We start from the raw sequence: 21966 nt of genomic DNA, 5'->3' as shown, positions 1-21966 counted from the left end.
TGTTACCCTTTTCCCACAAGGTTGCAGATACTGGCTATTTCTGAGTTTTATGTTCACTGTAGGAAAATAGAGAAATGTAGAAAACTACACCTGAGATGTTGCAAGCCATTTATAACTCCTGCCCAGGGAGAGCATCTTAATCTGGCTTCTTTCTTTCCAATCAGTCCTTTTATATCAAGTCAGCCCTCAGCTCTTGTTTGTATCTGTACCCTGAGCCTCTTGAGGGCATCAGAGTGAGGGTCAAGTAACTGTCCTGCTGACTGGGGCACATGTATACAGCAGTAGCAGCAGCAGCACTCTCCTGTCCATAGTGTCCTGTTTCACTGGGCCAGATGGCTAGTTCTGTTGTAGTATGCCAGGTAACTCCCAGTGGGCTGGAGAGAAGTCTGCTCTCATTTCATGGTCTTACTGAAATAGGCTTTCTTCCTTGATCTCCACATTGAATTTCTGGGAGATGTATCTCTGGTTTCTGTTTGGCAAAGCCTTGTTGGAAAGGGGATAGGTCCCTTTGCTTCCCTCAAAAACAAACATGGTATAAGAAACTTATTTGTGTCCCTGGGAATTAGTAGGCCATCTTCCAGGAGTCATGTTTGGTAAGGCTATGAGACATATGCCAAGACTACATCATCCTCTGGCCTGCCTGGGGGCTGCAGTCATATCAATACTTAGAATTCACCTGGGCCAGAACTCATTTCTTGGGGGCACCTGAAAGTTCAGACAGGCTTACTTCAGTTCCTAATTGTCCTTTAGTCTCTGTCCAACTTCCCCAAGGATATTGTCTAACTATCCACCACTCCGCCCCGTTGGTTAGAATAGACCCACGGCCCTCTACCACATCCATTCAGTAGAGCAAAGCTACCAGAGAAGCACTAGCAGGCGACAGGTGACTGCTTTTAATCCCTTGTTGTTTCTGCATGCCCATCCCCTCTGTTGAATGACAGGAAAAGGCAATTTTGCTATCCTATGTCTGCTCTGCTGGGAAATGACGTGCTGGTGACTAGGTGGTCACAAACTGATCCCCTTGTTGGTCGTCATTGTTGTGCAGGGAATGGATGGGAGGTGCAGCACACCCCAGAGGACTAGTGTCCTGAGAGCACAAGTCAGGAGGTAGCAAACGTGCCTGAGAGTGACATTACAAGTTGGGGCTAAGGATAGAGCAGGTTTACAAAGTACTGTTTGCTCGGTTTTCATTGAGAACACAGAGTGCTTTCAGGTAGCTGTGGCCTCCCTCAGGCTCAGTGTGTGACGCATGAAGTAAGCCCTGGACTTTGTTTTTCAGACAATAGAGGAGCTGCTGGTGGCCATCCTGAAACATCCCACACTGGAGACGTGGTTTCTAGCCCTGGAGCAGAAAGCCTTACCCACACACACGCTCAGCCCTGTCCTTGTGAAGCTCCTAGCAGCCCACCTCAGTGCAGGGGTCCTTCAGCTGCTGGTAGCTAGTTCCCCAATTCTCCATAAACTGGGTCAGTTGGGTCTTCTGGCAAAGTACTCAGAAGCCATCACCCAGAGTGTGTTGAGAGAGCTCCGCAGTAGGACTGGGAACTCGGCCACAACACCCAAAACCCTGCCTCAGCTGGAGGCCCTGCGAGAGCTGCACCCATACATGGAAGGTGTCCAGATCCGAGAAGTCACCCTGGCCCTGCTGGGCCTGCCAGAGGCCCACCTGCTGACCCAGCAAGGCACACAGTCTCCTGGGAAGGAGAGACAACTAAGCAGTCTTGGAAAGACCCTGGTACAACTGCTGGCAAGCAGCCACCAGAATCGGCTGCAGAGCAGTGAGTTACTCTGGTGCGCCGAGTATGTGCGAGGCCTGGGGGCTCTGCTCCCTACTCTGGCTGAGCATGAGCTGGACACTGTATTCCTTCAGACTCTTCAGAAAGACCCTGTGCTGGCCCCCGTGGTCCCAGCTGACCTGCTTGAGTACTGCCTGGTCCGACGGACAAAGGCAGCCCTGGGCATTGCCAGCCTACTCCTTCAGTACAGCAGTACCCACCTTCTGAAGTTTGAGCTGTGGTGTGGGCAGCCTGGTGTGGCGCTCAGTCTGCAGGAGCACCTGGATGACTTCTTCCCCCTTATCCATGTGTACCTCCGGCACAGGGCGCAAGGGAGCTTCTTGCGGCCAACAGGAGGTACGGGAAGAGCTGGCTTGGGACAACTTAGGAGTTTCCACCTGGGAAGGCAGAATGGTTTGCCATCTTAAACCCTGTCACTTACTTACGTATGGCACAGTACAGTCCCGCTCCTCATCCTCTCTGGAATCTCTCTAGGCTGAGAAAGTTGAGACAGTCCCGCTCCTCATCCTCTCTGGAATCTCTCTAGGCTGAGAAAGTTGAGATGTCTCAGTATCCTGTCTCTTGACCTTAGGAAAGTAAGGTGCAGCCCCAGGTGCTTGCCTATCCATTTCTACCTAATTAGAAAAACAAGGTGGGGTGGGCCGTCATTGGGGTGGTCTGGCTGTTTCTGATTGAGCTGAAGTAACTCAAGGCTAATCCATCCCTTGTCCCATTACAGTCTCCTTCCTCTGGAAGGTTGTTGGTGAATTCACACTGAGTCTGAATGAATCCAATTCTCTCCCCTGCTGAGCCTCAAGTCTGGCTCCAACTACCTCCAACTTAGTCATTTATAGTGAACATAAAGTGATTCCTCTATTGTTTTGTATTTGTGTCCGTGGTGACAGGTGCTTCCTAAAGGAAGGGCTCCCCCAGGCAGTGTCTTGTTCATAGTACTCTGCATTGTGTACAGTAACTTCTGCTTTGTGTTTATCTAGTATCCTCTGCTGTCGCTCCTGTCTTGAGGGCCCTATGGAGACAAGTGCGAGACAGGTTCTTTCATATTGCTGGGTCTTCCCAAGATGTGCTGCATCTGGAAGCCCTGGCCCAGCTCATTCCATTTGCAAGAACCAAGGATCTGCATGTCCTCATGGACCACTTACCCAACTGGCTTCGGACTCTGAGTAATCACAAGAGGTATGAAAACCAAAGCCATTGGATGGCTGTTTTTTTCCCTTCTTAGTGTCACTTGTCTCTTTGGCAAGTATAGTGAAAGTTAATGAAAAGCGTCTGTCATCTTGTTGTATTAGTAGATACAGCAGCAGTTATCACTAGAGCAGCCATTGTGGCTGGAGAAGTGCATCTCTGCACGTAGACGGCTGGGGCTGGTGCCTTGAGAGCAGTGCTCTCCTAGAGTGCCTTCCCCACAAGTTGTTTTGCAGGGTCTAGCTGGGTGAGGTTGTGTCTGGTCTGCAGAGGATGGGGAGGACAGAGTGCACTAAATGTGTCAGTAGAACAGTCTTCCAAAGAAAGCCCCAGGCTCTGTATGTCACTAGCGCTGAGGTGGAGGGCCCTAGTGAAAACTGAGCGGAGAGACCTGTTGTTACTGACAGTGTGCTGCTCAGCCCTTAGCAGTGATCTGGCACTCTGGTCTCCTGCTGCAGTTGGATCGTGGCTGACTCTGTCTCAGCAGCCTTGGCAGAGTCAGTAGAATTGCTGAGCTCCTGGAGGAAGACCCTCCTTCGGTCCTGTATCCAATGGTTGGCTGTGTCCTTCAGTGGCAGAGAGCCAGAAGATGAAGACACCCAGGAGCAAGAGAAGACAATGCTGCTTCGATTAAGTGAGTTGTTGGTAAGTGTCTCTCCTTAGAGATCTTGGCTGCATGCTAAAGGGGACAGTAAGCCAGACAGGCCAAACTTCAGAGATACATTTCTAGCTGTGTGGTGTGACTTGGCCTCATAGGAAATGAGGGCAGCCATGTCTAGGGGCAGAATTGGGGTAGGAGGGCACTGAATCTGTAAGCCATCTTTTATCAGGAGTGGAGGTTGGATTTTATCAGATTTTTTTCATCTACTGAGATGTTATAGTCTTCTTGATTAGGCTGTCAATAGGATGAATTCTATTATTTAACGATAAGCCAGCCATGTATTCTTGGGATAAGCATACATAATGTATTATTGATGTATATTGATCATAGTGCATTAGCCTTGCTCTGTATTGGTGGATTTGATTTGCTAATAAATTTTGTTAGGAGTTGTTGCTCCATTGTGCATAAGGAATAGTTGTGTTTAATTTGACTTTACTGATGGATTCTTCTGTGTTAGGTAAGGCCTCATAGGATTAGGTGGCGAAAGTTTTACTGGGTTTGAAATTCAAAGCTGACAGTTTAGTTTCCTAAACTATTTTATAGGTACTGCTTTCCTGTCTTCTGGATTACTTTGTTTCTAGTTAAAAAAAAAAAAAATCTGTGACATTTCTCCTCATTCATCAACACCTGGTACCTTTTCCCCTGTGTCTGACTTTAGGGTGTTTTGAGAATGTGGGTTGAACAGTTTGCTTATGATGTCGCCTAGGCTTTCCATCCCTAGTTTCTTAAGCATTGGCTTCAGTAAGCCATTTAGTGTGCAGCTTGGTAATTGTTATAAGATTTAGAAATGTTCCCTGTCTCTTCCCTTCTCTTAAAGTACCTTTTTTTGTTGGTGGTGGTGTTTGTTTGTTTGTTTGTTTGTTTTATGGAAATAGTATTCCAAAAGTTAGTGTTAGCTCCAGAGGTGTGGCATATAGTCTCTAGGCAGGCACCATACACTTGTTGATTGTAAAACCCTGAGCAAAGCTCCAGAGCTTGACTGTAAAACCCTGAGGCAGCATATGTGAACTGTACTTAGCTGGTGCGTGCCTCAGGGCTAGCATTGAGCCTCAAGTTCTACAGACAGCTTCCCTTTGTACCTTTGTTTCCTGTGTTGGGTTAGAGTGTCCCCTGAGTACTGTCCACTGTTCCTCAGTAAAAGGCTAACTGCAAACCCTTCCGTGCTGTTTGGAAAGGTAGACATGGAAATGTAACAGGACCACTAAGGAAATGTCCCTTTGCATGTTTGATGTGCATGGGCGTGCTAATAAACCGTCTGTGCTACTGTCTTAAAAATAACAAAACAAGGGATTGTAGCTCAGTGGGTAGCTCTACCTCAGCACATACAGAACATCAGCAGCACTGAATAAACAGAGCCTGGTAGCCCACACCTGTGAACGTCACTCAGGAAGGAGGGGCAGGATGAATAGAAATTCAAGGTAGCTACATAGTGAGTTCCAGGTGGGCTACCTGAGACCCTGTCTCACAGCCCTGTCTGGTTTGGATACTTTGTTTTTATTCGCTGTAACTCTGAAGTCTGTGTGTGTTAGTCCTTATTTTAAGATCATTGTCCTGTCTCTGCCCTCTTAGTCTCAGCAGGAATGGCAGTCAGTGACTGGGGCAGCTGCACCGTAGACTGACAGACTTAGTAGGAGGAACAGCAAGGTTCTTTGTAACCCTGATTCAGAAAGTTATGAGAGGAACCGGAGCTAGTTCAAGTGCCCCTGAAGATAGCTTACTGACATGTTTCATGTGCATTTTTGCTTGCTTTTTTTCTAGCATGCAGTTAAGGAGGTTGACCCTGGTGATTGGCAGCAGTTTGTGAAGACAGGACTCAAGTAAGTGAATTTCTTTTTCTTGGTCCCTCTTATAAACATTCAGGTGTTCTGACTGTGCAGTTCTTTCACTTGTCATTAGTTAGAGTACCAGTCACAGAGCAGCCGTCAGCCTTGTCTGTGGGAAGGAAAACATCTAAAAACACGAACATAGAAGTGACATGCTAGTGCTTGTCTGCTGCTAGTGCAGCACTGGGAGGAAGTTTCAACCCAGCTATATAGCAGGTTCAAGGTCAGCCTGTGCTGTGTCAGACTTTATCTCAAGAAAACAAAGCAGGCTGGTGAGCTGGCTCAGTAGAGAAAAGTGTTTGCTGCCAAGTCCGAACGTCTGCATTTGATTCTGGCTCAGGATGCACTTGATCTTCTGGCCTTTATATGCATACTATGACATGTGCTCACTCACACATGAACACACATTGTAAGTAAACATGTAAAGTGTGGAGATGATAACTGTCCTTCAACATGATGAATGTCACAGTTGTCTATATTAGTCCTAATAAATTTTCATCTGCCCACCTCACATTTCAAATGCTCGGCAAGTATTTTATACCACTGAGTTGTGTGGCAGAGTGAGTGTCACAGCACAGTAGATTATTGCGTGCATGTGTTGACATTTTGAACATTAATGTCATTCTTTGTCTTTTTTAAACTCGGATGTTTCTAATTTAAAATATATAGTCATCAGTTTTTACCACTGCATAGAAGTCCATCTTTAGTTCCCTGCTGGTGGGCATCTAGGCTGTTCCCTAAGCCATCTCTACTATTACGCCCCCTGCAATGGCTCCTACAGGTCTACGGGTGCATATGGATTCACATTTTACATACATGGCGGTGGAGAACCTGCTGACTGTTAGTGTCCACACACTTTGAGTGTCACTAGATGAGCAAAGTTGAGTGACTTTGTGCTCCCAGCAGGGACTGTGTAAGAGTTCATGTGATGTCACTCACACTTGCTGTGATTTAGTTTGGGTGTTCAGAGGGTCAGGAAATTATGTATGGTGCCTATAATCTTCATTTCCTGATCACTCACGATATCCAACATTCGGAGAAAATCCAACAGAGGAGAATGAACTGAAGGATGGTTCCAGGTTCCATCTCTAATTCTACTTCTACTACTGCTGCTGCTCTTCTCCTTTCCCCTCTTCCTCTTCCCCCTCCCCCTCTTCTTCTTCTTTCTCCCCCTTCTTTTTTTCCCTCCTTCTCCCCTTCCTCGTCTTCCTCCTCCCCATTCTCCTTCCCCTCCTCCTCCCCCTCTTCTCCCTCTTCCCTCTTCCTTCCCATTCTCCTCTTCCTCCTGCCTCCCTCCTCCCATTCTTCCCCATCCTCCTCTTTTCCCCTCTCCCCCTCCTCCTCTTCCTCTTCCCTCCCCCTTCCCCCCCTCCTCCGTCCCCTTCCCCTTCCCCTCTTCCCCCCCTCCCCCCCCCCCCCCCCCCATTCTTTTTTTTTTTTTTTGACCGTTTGAGACAGGGTTTCACTGTGTAGCACAGGCTGCCTCCAACTCTGATCCTTCTTTCCAAGTGCTGTGGTTACAGGTGTAGGGACATCCTGATGCTCACATGGAGCTGCAAGGATATTTTTATAGTGGGTCTTTTAGTAGGTTGGAAGGGATTTAACACATAGTTTGGTGAAGTACAAATGGCTAAATGACAAGGCTGACCTGGGAGGGTCTAGTGCAGAATATTACTGTCCTCAAACTCAGTTCTGCTGCCTGCTGGGTCAGCTAAACACAAAGTTCTTTTGGTGTCTGTGCCGTACAGATGATGGAACCATGTGCCACATAAGTGGGTTTGGCCAACAGTGCTCTCTGTGTGATGGTGCTCCCACATGAAGTTGTGTTCCTAGAAATGTAGCTGTCGTAGTCTGTGTCAGTACATTCTGTGATGTCTGTAGCATGACAAAATGTCATCAGAGTACAGGTTACAGATAGGGCTGTGATTAAACAAGTCCAATGCGTGTCACTGACAGATCCAGGTGATGAGTAGTACACAGCTCCTGGGAAACTTGCAAGCTTGTACTTTTGCTTGTTTCTTTAAAAGTGACCTTCCCTTCATGACCCTCACTCCCCCTGACTTGTCTCCCAGATTTCGGTACCATGACCTCGCCTTCTTGAAGACTCTGCTCAGTGCCATAAAGCTCCTGTATAGTCCAGAAAGCTCCGGGTGCACAAAACTTGTCCAGCTTTCAGTGGTCCACATGATGCTCACCCAGCATTCTCTGTTTCTGCCAACCATGTTGACATCTGAAGAGGAGGAAGCACCAGACAGTCACGTAAAAGGTGACTACGTGCTCTGCCTGCCCACTCAGTGGCAGTGATATCTTGCAGTTTTGTCCACACAGCCATGCAGCAAAGTGCTTCCCTCTGTTTTCAGAGGGTAATACTAGGATATCTGTGTCTGTTAAATCCAGGGACCAGACGTACTCCTGTGTCTTAAAAATGACCCACAAGTTGCCACCTGTGTTGAAGGCCTTGCTGGTTTATGGAGGTTGTGGTGGGGCTCTTGTGGCCCTGTCAGGAGCTGGTGTTGAAAGTCTGGGAATTGGGGGACATTGAGAGGGATGGGAAAACAAATGTGGACATTGCCCTGAGAGGAGTGGGTTAACTACATTAATCTTGTAGGGAAGAGTGAACCTGAGCAGCAAGGGCTTGGACTTACGGAGATAACTCATTGCTGTAGAATTCTTTCCAGGGTCCGGAGAGATGGCTCAGTGGTTAAGAGCACTAACTGGTCTTCCAAAGGTTCTGAGTTCAATTCCCAGCAACTACAAGGTGGCTCACAACCATCTGTAATGGGATCCGATGCACTCCTCTGGTATGCCTGAAGAGAGTAACAGTGTACACACATAAAATAAATAAATAAATAAATCTTTTTTTTTTTTTAAGTCTTTCTAGCCAAGTTTGCACTGTCTCCAACTCAGTTGGCATACGCTTTGTGTTCTCCAGTCCTGAGTGCCAGAACACAGTTTCTGCCCACTCAAAGTAGCACTGTTTAGAGATAAAGCTATCACCTCCAGACCATTACACATCAGCACAGGGTTGGTCTTAAACTGCTAAGTTGAAGACCGAGAACTGTTAGATGCAAAATATTGGTACGATAGTTAAAAAATGGGCTCCACACTCTGTCCAGGCAGTAATTTACATGCTGGTGATTGAGGTGGAATAATTGGGGAGATTCTTAGATTTTAAATACTAGGTTTCTTAAAATTGGTTGAGGTTGGGGGCAGTAGATCCTAAGCCTAAACCCTGTGAGTCCTAGGAAGATGGTGATTGTGAAAATGTGTCTATTACGAAGGGTGCCTGTGATTCTGGGGAGGAGGCCAGATGGAGGCCCAGAGCCCAGCCTTACTCAGAAAGGGTAGTTGCAGCTTCCAGGGCATGCTACAGGGCACCCAACTCTGCTGTCCTGAGATAGTGTCCACGGTGTTTATGTCCATGTTGTTTCTTTCAGAGAGCCTGCTGGACCTGATGTCTACAGTGGTGAAGATGTGCCCTTCTGTTTGTGAGAGCAGCCACTTTGCTGTGCTACTTGGGACCTACAGAGCCACCCTCAGCATCTTGGGTGAGGACCTGATGGCCAGGCTGTGTGGGCAGGGCTAGTGGGGTGTACCATCTTGTGTATTTGAGGGGCTCAGCTTCTTGAAACTGGCCTTTCTTTGTCCTCTAGACCAGAAGATTTTACTTCTCCTTCGCACATATGAACAGAACAACCTCAGTCTCATCAGTTTCAGGTGAGTGTTGGGTTGACAGGTGGGCATGAGGACAAGGCACACTGGGCACCCCAGGCCCACCATGCAGCCCTTGCTCCCTCACTACAGGGCAGATTTGAGCTTCAAATTCGAGACTTTCTTTCTTTTGTTGTTGTTTGAAAATTTTGTTAGCATTTATATGTTCTTATGTTGTAGGCATGTGGGAATATGTGTAGCATGTCCATGCCATAGTACACACTTGGGCTCAAGAACTCAGCCTCCATGTAATTGTCAGCAGGCACCAGACTCACAGCATAGCACTTGCCATGTCTCATGGGCCTCTGGAGGGGAGCTGTAGGGGATTATGGGGTTGCATAGGCTGGGATTTCAGGGAGGGTTGACTAAAGACTCATGTGGCAGCCCTGATGGGCTGGTCCCTCCTGTGGACAGCAGGAGGTCAGGATCCTGTAGCTGCTTTAGCCTCCCTTAGAGTCAGACACCATCACGTAGAACCCCAGCTCTGCTTCAACAGCCAGCAAGTGAGTGGCCATGAGCTTCCCCAGTCCTTCCAGTGTCCCTTCTCCCCATTGCATGGGAGGTGGCAATGTAAGCTACGGGACCATTGCACAGATTAGGTAAATTAATGCATGCACCTAGGCTCAGAGTCTGGCCACACACATCAAGAGCAGTGTGTGGATGCTGACTTACGTTGCCATCACCAGCTGTCCCTGTACCCTCAGCAGCCCCATCACCATGCGGATTTCAGAAGCTGTATTTGATAGAGCAAGCATGCTTACCCAGAGTGGCACTTGGCATGAGCTATGTACAGTCTTGATTGATGCTACATGTTGTTGGGGTTGTTCTCATTAGTTCTGTTCCCGGTGGGTCCTGCAACCAGTCTGCTCTCCTGTCTGGCTCTAGGGTTCTACTGTGGGGTCCCGCAGCAGTGGAACATCATAAGACATGCCGGAGCCTGGGCAAGTCACTTTGGCAGCAGCCAAGTGTTGGGGACATCCTCCGCCTGCTGGACCCAGACCGGATGATGCAGACCATCCTGCACTTCCCACAGTACCGGAGGCTGTTGCCCACTGAGGTGTGATGCTGCTTTTCTCCCCTCTCCCTTGCCATTCCAACTTTTTCAGAGGTACACACTGGCCCCCCAGTGTCCGTCACTGAAGATGAGTCACACTGTTTTAGTTATTATCCCCACGAGCTTGAAGCAACTCTCAAAGGTCACATTATCTTGTATGAACTCTACCTTTTATAGCATTGCTTATGCTTTTGATCTCTCCATGGAGTCAGCATTCAGATGATCAGATCCATCGGGTCGATTGCATGGATTGCATGCTGTTGGCTTGCACTGTTTCAGGACACAAGGGAGGCCCTGGTGTTTAAGGACAAGACTGCAAGAGTGGACCTCGAGAGCCTCTATGACCCCTGCTTTCTTCTCCACCTCTTTGGGGAACTGACCAGGCCAGGTGAGTTGCTGCCTTCTACAGTCAGATTGTTGTTAATTGTTGTCATGGCTCCAGGTTAGTCCTGAGTCAGAAAAACCATCCTTCTAGGGTTTGTGTCAGTCAGTCTGTCTGTTTTGAATATCTGGCTGGGTTCTTTAGTACTAAATCTGGGACACACTGTCAGCCCACCTTGCCATTCCCAGGTCTAGAGCCCTAAGCTGATCTGCTGTCTCTCCCTTTTAGTCATTCTAGTAAACTTTGGTTTGCTTGTTTGTTCGTCTTCTAATTAGTTATTATTACTGTGCGTAGGATGTTTGGCACACGTGCCACAGCACACATGTAAAGGTCAGAGAACAACTTTAAAGAGTTGGTTTTATGCTTTATTGCGACTCCCAGGCATCAAATTCAAGTTGTCAGGCTTTGCAAGTCATCCTCTAAGTCACCTTACCTGCCCATAGGTTTATTTAATGTTCTTTTCAAGGTCTTTATCTGTACTTAATTGGAAGAACAAGGGAAATTGTTTGATTTTTCCCCCCCCCAGAATTGAGAATTTAGTTATTTTTAGTGTTGGATAATGCATTCAAAATTTGAAATTCAAGTGATAGAAGAAATACTTTAAAGCACACAGTAGAAACTTCTATGCTTCCTTTTTATTTTATGCGTGTATATCTGTGCATCTGTAGCAAAAGCCCAGCAGTCTGCTTGCAGTTCCACCACAGCCAGGTAGTGCGGGCTTTGTCCTAAGTCAGGCCCAGGTTCTTCTGTCTTACTGCTCCTCTTTCAGCCTTTGTGGAGACAGGAACCTGTTTTCATAACCTTACCACCTCCCCTCTCTGAGTCCTTGGCCAAGAAACAGGGCCAGCCAAGGCTGTTTGCAATGGCAGTGACAGATGGTTTTTCCACAGCAGATCTTGTGCTAGGCAGAATGGGGCTGTAGTCTGTAGCTCATGACTCATATCTGCCAAGGCAGCTGGCACAGCGTGATCCGAGTGCCACTGCCAGGTGCCCTGTGTACCAGCTGTGAACTCGGCTCTCTGTAGAGCCTTCTGCAGTTCCTGACTGAGGATGCCGTGTGAAAAGAGGCTGAGGGGCACTTCCTGGTGCCCCAGGAACAGAGCCACAGTACCATCTGTGTCTACATTAAACCTGCATGCTTTGATTTTATCCTTGGTCATTGTCCTGGCTAAGCCATCTCAGGATTTTAGAGCTGGTTTTAGAAGGTCAAATTACTGTTCAAATGGTTCTTAAAACAGAACAGCCTTTTATAAGTACAAAGCCAAGACCATAGAGCAACAGAGAAAGTCACAAAATAGGAAGTTGATTTTCCTCACAGTCATGTGGAAAATGCATTTGTCTTAGAACGTCAGTAATTACTAAGATTATCCAAGCCATCAGAGTTCTAGCGCTTCTCATTGAGTGTAAATTAAATGTTTAAACTGTTCTCTCTCTCTCTCGAACATACTCCATTTGTGGATATTTGTTAGGTTGCTATCTCTTAAAGACATTTGTTCTCCAAAGCAGTATTAGTTTTATCTGCAGTTTGATGGTTTTCAAAAGTTTTTAGTTCTCTTTCTGCATCAAAATTCATCAATTGTTAGAAATTGGGCAGTTGAGTCCATAAGATACTAGAACAATCACCTGATTGATCTTTTCCCAGTCTTTGCTTCTAGCTGAGCTTTAACCTCAAGCGGGTCATGATAAGTGGTGTGCCCTTAACTTGAGCTCTGGTTTTAGCTAGAGTGTATACCATGTATACTAAATGAAATCATAGTTGTGATTCAGCCTTATCGTTGCTAAGGGGTGGCTATGGGTGCTTCAGGGCTCGTGTTATACTGTTGGTCACAGATAACCTTCCAGCTAAATGGTTTTGTTTCATCCCTTGTGTAAGAGGCTAACCACAGTATAGAACATTTCTCCTTTCTCGGTATCGTAGGGTATCTATTGCTGCAATGAAACACTAGAACCACAAACAACTTGGAGAAGAAAGGATTTGGCTTACTCTTCCATGTCACAGGTCATTATTAAAGGAAGTCAGGACAAGAACTCACACATGGCAGGAATTTGGAGGCAGGAAGCCATGGATGGGTGCTGCTTACTGGCGTGTTTCCCCCTGGCTTGCTCAGATTGCTTTCTTATAGAACCCAGGACCACCAGTCCAGAGATGGCACCACCCTCCATGGGCTGGGCCCTCCCACACTGATCACTAATTAAGAAAATGCCGAAAGTACAGGCTTGCCTACAGCCTGATCTTATGAAGACATTTTCTTAATTGAAGTTCCCTCTTTCCTCTCAGATGACTTTAGCTCTTGTCAAGTTGACACAACTATACAGTACACATGGCTTTTGTGGTATTGTTAAGCCTTTTATTACCTATAAACCTCATGATTGTTATTTTTACCTCAGTTTTTCATGGTTTCCTTTGTTTCTGTACCCATGCTACTGGAGCTCCTTGGGTGTGTACAGTGCAGCCTGGGTCAGCCTGAGAGAAGCGTGGCCCTTGTTTCTGCAGGTTCTTTTTAGGCCTCAGTCGCTCCCTGGCCGCCTGCAAGTCCCCTGCTGCTCACAAGTCATCATGGCTTTTCCATGATGTCTTCCCTTTGTATTTGGGTTCAAATAGTTTCTCTTGAAGTCTTCTGAATCACTGACCTATCCTTTGGCATCTGATCTTAGTCCGAGTCCTGTCCAGCATCCCAGTTACCACCTCCAGAAGCAGCTGGGGTCCTCATGCTCTCCGTCTTTGTTTTAGTATGCACCATCTTTGCTTCCATTTTAATGTATTACATTGACAGTATATCCCAAGAGTGCTCGTATAGGGCACTTGTTTCATTTTGCAGCTATTAGTTCCTGATTGGGTCACTGGCCATTCAATCTAAAAAGCATCTTTATGGGGAATCATCACCAGGTTACTCATTTTTTCAGCAAAAGAAACGTAGCTCTTTTCTGAGGTTCTTGGACAGAATTACTCCTGGGGGAATCCCTGAGTTCCTATTAAAGTGAAGCTGACAAGATGCAGGTGTGTTGGTGAGAGTCAAGCCCGTGAGCTGTCTGGGATTGATCTTCCTGTGTGTGACAGCTGCCTTAGTTAGGGTTTCATTGCTGGGAAGAGACACCATGACTATGGCAACTCATACAAAGGCAAACATTTATTTGGGGCTGGTTTACAGTTTCAGAGGTTTAGTCCATTATTATCATAGCAGGAAGCATGACAGCATGCAGTTAGACATGGCGCTATAGGAGCTAAGAGTTCTACATGTCACTCCAGAGGCATCCAGAAGCTGACTGTCTTCCACACTGAGTGGAGCTTGAGCACAGGAGGCCTCAAAGCTCACCTACACAGTGACACATTTACTCCAACAAGGCCACACCTACTCCAACATTGCCACACTTCCTAATAGTGCCACTTCCCATGGGCCAAGCATATTTAAACCACCACATGAGCCAATACTCTTGCACTTTTTGTTGTGGCAGTAGACAGTGCCTTGAAGCCTCACAGATAGCAAATGGCTGTCACCCAGCAGGCCTTTCCTACTCATGTCAATGCTAAGAATCACTCCAGGGCCTTGTATGGAGCAGGGACGTTTTCTGCCACTTAGCTCTGTCTCAGCCCCAGCCTCAGCAGACATTTTCAATTGTTGCTTTTGTTCAAGCTTGGTAAACCACTCTACAGATGGCGGTTTGTTTTATGTTTAAAGAATAAAAGAGAGAAGGTTGCCAGAGTAGAGTTGGGGAAATCTTTTGTAAACAGTGTGGGCCCAGGCCCCACTGGTTTGATCTGGCTGAGTTTCTCAACTTTCTGTTCCTTCTGGTACTTGTACATGGGAAGCACAGGGCTGAAGAAGGTAGAACCTGGAAGCCTTGCTTTGCCCCGTTGTGCCTATGTTCTGAGATTTCTACCTCGGTGGACCTTGGTGGACCTCAGTGTTACCCGCACTTTTCTCAGTTTGGGGGCATTTGTGTGGTTAGGACCAGTATCTTAGAAGCAACCTAGTGTTTGCCACAGAAGAGAAGATACTCTTGTCCAATCTCAGCAGCCGAGGAGAAACTCACTTCCTGTGTCCAGCCTGGGCAGCTGGCACTGGGAAGATGGAAAAGAAAGTAAAACCTGTAGGGTATACAAGAATCATGAAACTTGGGTCGTGTGTTTAATGCTGTCATTTACTTTCTGTAGAGTTTGTGGTGGATTGTCGAAAATTTTTGGACTCAAACGCTTTGGGTCTAACTGTGGCAGCCCTCAGCAGCTATGACCCCCAGATGCGAGCTGCAGCCTACTATGTCTTAGCAGCCTACTACTCACACCTGGAGGGAGCTCGCTTCCGGGAACAGTCCCAAGTGAGTAGGCTGTGGAGACCTGTGCAGATGAGGGTGCGGCCTGGGGGGGGGGTGTTACTACAGAGAGTGAAGGGGTGCTACTGAGGCACAGACCTTCACAGTGGGAGGCTGCCCTTCAACCCCAAGGCCTAGAGGGGTGTGGGGAAGGCTTCCCTTGAGTACTGGTTTCTGTGGCTTCCTTCTGTTGAAAGTGTCTTTGGTCTAAACTCAGTGGTGAAGGAAACTGTCATCCACACTGCCCAACCCCCAGGAAAACCCAGGGCAAAACTTTCAGGGCATGGTGTTAGGCTTCTCTCAGCCCATGGTGCTGGGCTGCTCCTAAAAGAAAAGGCAGAAAGTATCGCTGACAGGAAGGCACATGTCCTTCCTACTGTGGCTTCCTGTTTGTCCCCAGGGTGGAAGGAGCAGGCACTCCCTTATGAAAATGCTTGTCTTTCCCATCTGCTCAGGTTCTGTACCTGCTGGATGTTGTCCGCAATGGGATTAAAACTCCAAACCTGAGGCTCCCTTTTACCGTGGCTCTTTTCATTGCCAAGGCAGCAGTGCAGATCCTGAAACCAGGTACCCGGACAGATGCTGGTTGAGAAAAAACAGACAAATGGTGTGTGAGTCCACTCTGGAAGTTAGTCCTCAGGTTCTTGACTGTACAGTACCCCTGCCTCTAGGACTGCTGTGAGAGGCAGAGGAGTCATGCACTTCAAAGCCCTGCAGGTTGCCTGGCACTGCATACCCCTGATTGAGTTTGCAGCTGCTTGTCTAACACTGGCTCACTGATCCATGCTTAGCAGGGGCTGCAGTGTGTGTGGTTCCAAGTTCTCTTGTGAAAAGCATATCAGTTACTATGTAGGGTAGAATGCAACTCCTGTGGAACAGGGCCACCTCAACAGGACATGCAAGTTACAGGACTTGATTCACCAGAAGGCCTTGTTTGGGGTTAATCAGAAAAAAATCAGAAGATTGGTACTGTTGGAGACCCCAGGGCTCTGTTAATTTAGCAAGGTCATAGTCTGAGCTGAGGGAACAGCCCCAACTGATTACCCCACCTTCTCAGCTGAGGTCTCTAGGGGGCCTAGCATGTCTCAAGCCTGTCAGTTAGCATGTAGTCAAGTTGCTTTTAAAAGTCAGGTAAGCTGGTCATCTGTGCATATCATTTTATGACTGGTTTCCCTGCCTTGGAAACTTGTGGAAGAAGTAAAATAATTCTCACCTTGCTGACTTTAAAAAGCCTGTTAGGAGAAAATGCTACAGAGAGGAGATGATTGTGGCTTTAGTCACCATTGAGTCTATGATGCCTGGATATCGATGTCCACACAAGTCCTTATGCCCAGAAGATTTGTGTTGGGGACCAGTGGCATCCTAGCTGAACTTTAAGATTGTAGCAGCAAGAGGAGGTGTATGCCCTTACTGCCTTGTGTTCTAGAGCCAGTTGTCTAAGCCTTCCTCCTGAGTCAGCTCTTTTCTAGGAGAGGCTAGAAGGAGGCAATGTGGGCCCTGTGCTCTTGTCTCTGTACAGGCCCAGTCTGGGAATGGGAGGAAATATCATGGAGGAAATCCCTCATTCAGGCATGGTCTCAGGTATCAAATCAACTCCTGCTTCTCAGGGACAAGTGGTCAGGAGAAGGATGCAGAACCTCTGCTGGGTAGGGATTTATGTCCAGTTTGCTGAGTGACCCCATCCCCTAGTTCGTACACAGCCAGGCTGTCCCATGAGGCTGTCCGTGACCATGTGCCTGTATTCTCAGAGGAACACATGTACTGGAAGATCAGCAAGTTCCTGCTATCACACGAAAACTTGAACATGGACAAACTGCCAGGCTTCTACCAGTTCTTCTACAGCTCTGACTTCCAGGTAATGGTCCCAAGAGACTCCCGAACAGGAGTGCTCAGCCACTCCGTCTTCTGCTTTCTTGGTAATACAGCTTGCTACCCAGTCCCATTGTGCAAACAGTGCAGAACAAGGTCAGAGACAAGAACCATTCGTGCTGCCCCACATAGCCAGACACTCCTGTGTCCTGGCACTTCTTGGACTTTGCTTTAAAAAGTCTGTCTGACTCCCGAGACACACAGCATCCCTCTCGTATTTCCTTACTGAATCCCTTGAACTAAGTATTACATACTCTTCTATAAAAGTCCCACCCACTTAAACAGGGCTTAGTGTTTTCTCTGACTCAGGCTTTGATTTCCGGGTTGATATAAGGCTGGAGCTTTGAACCATCACCTGAAATCAATGGTATTTGAATGTCCAATAAAAAAAGATGTAACTTAGTGATCAGTGCTTTCTTGTTTGTCTGGCCTAGCAAAAAACTGAACAAGAATGGGTGTTGGAAATTCTGCGACAGGGGATTAGAGACAAGTACTGCTATGAGCTATGCTCCAGAAGAGGGGTGTTCCACATCATCCTGTCCTTCTTCAGTAGCCCCTTGTGTGACGAAGTGGCTCAGGTGAGCACGGGTTCACTGCACAGATGACTGTATTGTCTCGTCATTCCGGTTGATTCATTCTCAGGCTTAGCGGGTGACCTCTGGTTTGTTTGTTCCCTGATAGATGGTTTTCTTTGCAGCCTTCTTACCATGTCCTGGTGATAGGAAGAAAGACCTCTGCATATTTATCAAAAGAAGGGATCTAATTAATGGTCACAAACCTATAAACATGGCCAGAAAGCCAAGATGCAAATTACCCCACCTTCATGACAAGAGCCCTCTAGCCCCCAGCAGCTATCCATGTAGTGTCTGGAGATGTAAGACCTTTGCCTCAGACTGAGGCAAGAGGATTGCAAGTTCAGGGCCAGCCTCAGACGCTAAGCAAGAACCATGTTTCAACTAAATAAACATCAGCCTATGAACAGTCACACTATGTGTTCAGTTTTATTGGTTAATACTGTTATGTTATTTTTCTGCAATTTATTCTTTTTTGTTTTTGAAACAAGATCTCACTTTGTAGCTCTGGCTGGCCTGAAACCTGCTTTTCATGTTGCTGGCTTTGAACTTGCAGCATTCCTCCCGCCTCTCACATTTGTAGCCATGGCCAGACTTGCAGTTGACTCTTAAAAGGTTTATATATAGTCCCTAAAGAAGCACTAGACACATGTTCTCTTTTGTTTTTGTCAGATCATAACTTACTGTGTCCTTTACCCTGTCACTGTGCACTGATTTACAAGCTTCAGAGTGGCATTGTAGGCTGAAGTCCCATCTTTTTTGATTGATTGTTGTCAGCATCATCTAAGTGCATGACAGTGTTTTCACTAAAGCTCTTAAAGTCAGAGGCACTCTGAAGTTTTACTAAGAACTTCTTGGTTTCCCTTTAATTTTGTAAATCACAGTAAATAAGAGTGGCAAGTAGGGACTGCCCGTTGGGCCCCTCCCCCCCCCCCCCCCCCCCCCCACACCCACCCACACACAGACACACAGACACGGGCACTCATCAGGAACCAGTGAGTTTGCCCTTGTTCCTGGGACTGAGAGCTAATTTTATGTTTCTAAATACACCAGGCTTTTGGAAGAAGTAAATGGGAAGAGGCTTAGGTGCCCAGATTAATTCTTAGCCTGGCAGACTTTATTTCTGTTTATGTAAAATGTGGCAGGGCATAACTGGATTAAGAAACACATTGGTGGAATAAGTGGAATTCGAGTATGGCTTCTTATTTTCACAGTAGTAGGATTTTGAGATGCTTGGAAGCTGTTAAGAATAGTTCTGTGTTGATGGTCTCCCTTCTGGGTGGATAGGACAAAATGGGCTACCAGTAGTTCACAACAGGGCTGGAAATTCTGGGGTCTGTGCCATGTCCCATCTGGACCATCATGTATCTGAGCTATGTGGTTTCCATGGTGTGTGTCTGCTGTGGGTCAGTTCCATGATGGATTATCAGAAGTGAGGCCTCCTGACTACTGGATGTCATTTGCATGCTGATATATCTTTGAAATCACTCTTTTGGAGCTGAGCCTTGTGGCTAATGTTTGTGGCTAATGCTCCCAGACCTCAAGAGTCTAGGACCATTGTAAGTCCCTGTCTAAGAAATATTAAAAGTTAAAATAGAGTGGGAAGGAAAATCAGTTTTGGTCAAGTAAGTTTGTTTTTCCACTAAGAAGTGACTTGTTGGGCTTTTCAGAATTGGATTCTGGAAATCCTGCAGAATGTTGCCCACATTACCAGATCCGCCTATGAAGTCATACGTGACTATAGCCTTTTAACATGGGTTTTACACATCCTTGAGAGCAGGTAAGTACCTTCTAGATGTCTGTCTGCTTGTCTGCTCATGATACCTCTAAAAGTTTAAGTATGAATACGTAGACTGTGTGCAGTAGTGTCCCCTGATGCCCTTGTGAGCTTGCAGTCCAGCTTCTGGTAATAGACAGCTTCTTTGATTAATTCATGATATTCAGTATCTTGTCTGCCTCAGATCAAAGCACCGTTGCATCTACACCGGCAGAATCCCACTGGCCTTCCTGTGTTTTATATCACACCCTCCAGTGGGGTCAGCTTCATATAGGCTTTGTCTAAGCACCCGTCATCAGAGCCTGTGGTTCTAGATGGCTTATTGAAATGCTTAGTGACGGTAGATGAATTCTCGAGCACTGGGAGGGATTGGGCAGGGATGAGCGCATGCTGCAGGTGGAGGGATTGGAGCAGAAGATTCCTTGTCATTCCTGATAGTCCCCGTCACTGTGGGTCTGTGAGAAGGCTGTGGTTTCTGTCAGCAGCACTACCGTGAGGCTCTGCCTGTGACAGGGCAAGTGAATGCCCAAGAGTCACTGGGTCTTTTTGTTCATTTTTCAAAAGTCATTTTCAACTCTGAGAAGCTAACCCAAATGCACGTGTGCAAGCCCCAACCCTCAACCCTAGGAACTGCGTATTTAACAGTCGCGGTTGCTACAACTCTAGATAACTTACGGTGTCTGGACCTCCTCATAAGAGGTCTGTGTGGCGTGGCTGTTTCATAAACCTGCTGTGGCAGAACATGGTTTCTCATTAGCCTTAGCCAAAGGAATTCAATCATCTTTTTCTCCTAATACAAATTCTAGCCGTTCCTACCTGGAAATAAACACCACTGGAGATTGGCATTTAAAGGAGTATTTTTCTAAAATTTCTCTTGTAGACTTAGTGGTTCTTATAATCACTCAGGAGGCTGTGCCAGAGTATTTCAGGGAGTTCGAGGCCAGTCTGGGCTATAGTGCAAGACCTTGTTTCAAAAAAACAAATAGAGGCCGGGTGGTGGTGGCGCACGCCTTTAATCCCAGCACTTGGGAGGCAGAAGCAGATGGATTTCTGAGTTCGAGGCCAGCCTGGTCTACAGAGTGAGTTCCAGGACAGCCAGGACTACACAGAGAAACCTTGTCTTGGAAAACCAAAAAAAAAAAAAAAAAAAAAAAAAAATCTGAAATAGTCTTGACAGTGTTGGAAGACAAGATTTAAGCTGCTACTTTCTCTTAGAAAGATCTTATTCTATTTTTTTTTTGTTGTTTTTTGTTTTTTGTTTTTGTTTTTCGAGACAGGGTTTCTCTGTGTAGCCCTGGCTGTCCTGGAACTCACTCTGTAGACCAGACTGGCCTTGAACTCAAAAATCCGCCTGCCTCTGCCTCCCAAGTGCTGGGATTAAAGGCGTGTACCACCACTGCCCTATTTCAGATTTTTAAAGAAGGCATAATTAGCTAGTCGCCTGTCTCACAATAGCTTTGTTTATAGCTCAGATTGCTACCATAATCATAATGCTGTGCCTACTGTACTGTTGGGGCTTGCGGTAGTTTTCTGGTTAGACAGTGGTCTGGCAGCCTCATCCTGGCTTGAGACGGCATTTCTGCATTAGGCACCATGTCTTTACCTCCTGGGTGTGCTCTGTGAGGGATGAGCAGGATTGTCACCAGGGTTCTGTCTCCTTTGTGGCCCTTGTCTCACCGGCACAGTGATCTAGAGTGCTGCCATGTTTGCTTTCAGATTTGTAGAGACTCGGCTGCTCTCCAACGTGATCTCCTTGCTGCACACCCTGTGGGTGACCAACCTGGGCAACAAAGCCCCAGAGGACAGAAGCCAGCTACCTTGCCAGACTGGCTCCCATGAGTCCGGGAAGATGCTTGCTTTGCACATGGTCAATGAGTTCCTATATGTCCTCATTGCGCTTACAAAGCACTTGAGGTGAGCCCACCCCTGCCATGAGATGCCCTACAGTGTAATCCAAGGCTGGGGGTGGGGGAGGGGTGTTGCTACTTATTCCTTTCTGTCACCTGAGCCAAGGTGTGCTGTAGATTGGGCCAGAGGGCCATATCAGCCTCAGGACATCTGTTATAGCAACATTATGATTGACATTTCAGACTCCAGGGTTCTCATGGAGTCCCTGAAAACTTAGCAGACTGTTAAAACCTACAATGCATTGTGCTAGGGCAGTTTTAACATCTGGGTTACACCCCGCCTCAACCTCCCCATGCTTGAACAAAATGAAGACACAGAAAAGCATGTTGTCTGTGACCTTAGCCTCAGGCAGGGTGCTACAAGCTGTCCTCACACCTCTCCAGCCTCCAGAGATGCGCATGCCCATGGGTTCCTCAAACATTTCAGTCCTGTCCGCTGATCTTGGAATCAGGCTCTAGGTTTCCTCTGAGGAGCTAAATTCTCCTCAGATTCATTGTTGGAGAAAACACTGTGTATTTAAATTTCCTGGGTCAGGAGTTGACTTGTGTCAACAGGGCAAAAGTTTGACCTCAAAAAAATGAGACTCAAAATGGAGGTGTTTTTTGATAAGAAACAGCAATTTGTTTTATGCTGTTCCAACTTAAAAATTCTGCTGGGCAACCGTACCTCTTCCTTCGGGGTTGTCTGGCAGATCGCTGTCCAACAACTTAAGGCCTTTGGAAATGACAGTTTAGTGTTTACCCTTGGAATATAGCAAGTGACAGTAAAGATGAGCACGCTGTCTCCTCCACTGAGCATCTACGGCGTTGCCTGTCAGGTGGGACTGAACAGGGCCTGCCTGAGCTGGAGAGAAGTTGGCGTCCTAGGGTCGAATACCTGTCACTGCCATAGCCCCGACCCACGCAGTCTTCCTACCTGACATC

At 46.9% G+C, this 21966-nt stretch overlaps 1 protein-coding gene across 1 annotated transcript in view; it reads left to right on the top strand.

Annotated features, from left to right (window-relative positions):
- Urb1 (URB1 ribosome biogenesis homolog) overlaps positions 1–21966 on the top strand; it is a 65182-nt gene that overhangs the window by 39254 nt on the left and 3962 nt on the right. The window contains exons 22-36 of the mRNA XM_028756390.1: positions 1280–2132; positions 2771–2969; positions 3437–3623; positions 5398–5456; positions 7535–7728; positions 8900–9010; positions 9116–9179; positions 10059–10230; positions 10507–10615; positions 14763–14923; positions 15373–15484; positions 16666–16772; positions 17221–17364; positions 19029–19138; positions 20852–21049. Of these exons, the coding sequence (XP_028612223.1) occupies positions 1280–2132; positions 2771–2969; positions 3437–3623; positions 5398–5456; positions 7535–7728; positions 8900–9010; positions 9116–9179; positions 10059–10230; positions 10507–10615; positions 14763–14923; positions 15373–15484; positions 16666–16772; positions 17221–17364; positions 19029–19138; positions 20852–21049 (2780 nt within the window). The remainder of the gene's footprint in view (positions 1–1279; positions 2133–2770; positions 2970–3436; positions 3624–5397; positions 5457–7534; positions 7729–8899; positions 9011–9115; positions 9180–10058; positions 10231–10506; positions 10616–14762; positions 14924–15372; positions 15485–16665; positions 16773–17220; positions 17365–19028; positions 19139–20851; positions 21050–21966) is intronic.

This window comes from Grammomys surdaster, unplaced genomic scaffold (genome assembly GCF_004785775.1).
Source record: "Grammomys surdaster isolate TR1022 unplaced genomic scaffold, NIH_TR_1.0 126118, whole genome shotgun sequence".
NCBI lineage: Eukaryota > Metazoa > Chordata > Mammalia > Rodentia > Muridae > Grammomys > Grammomys surdaster.
Note: the sequence above shows the minus strand (reverse complement) of the source record. Positions and strands in the feature narration are given on the sequence as shown.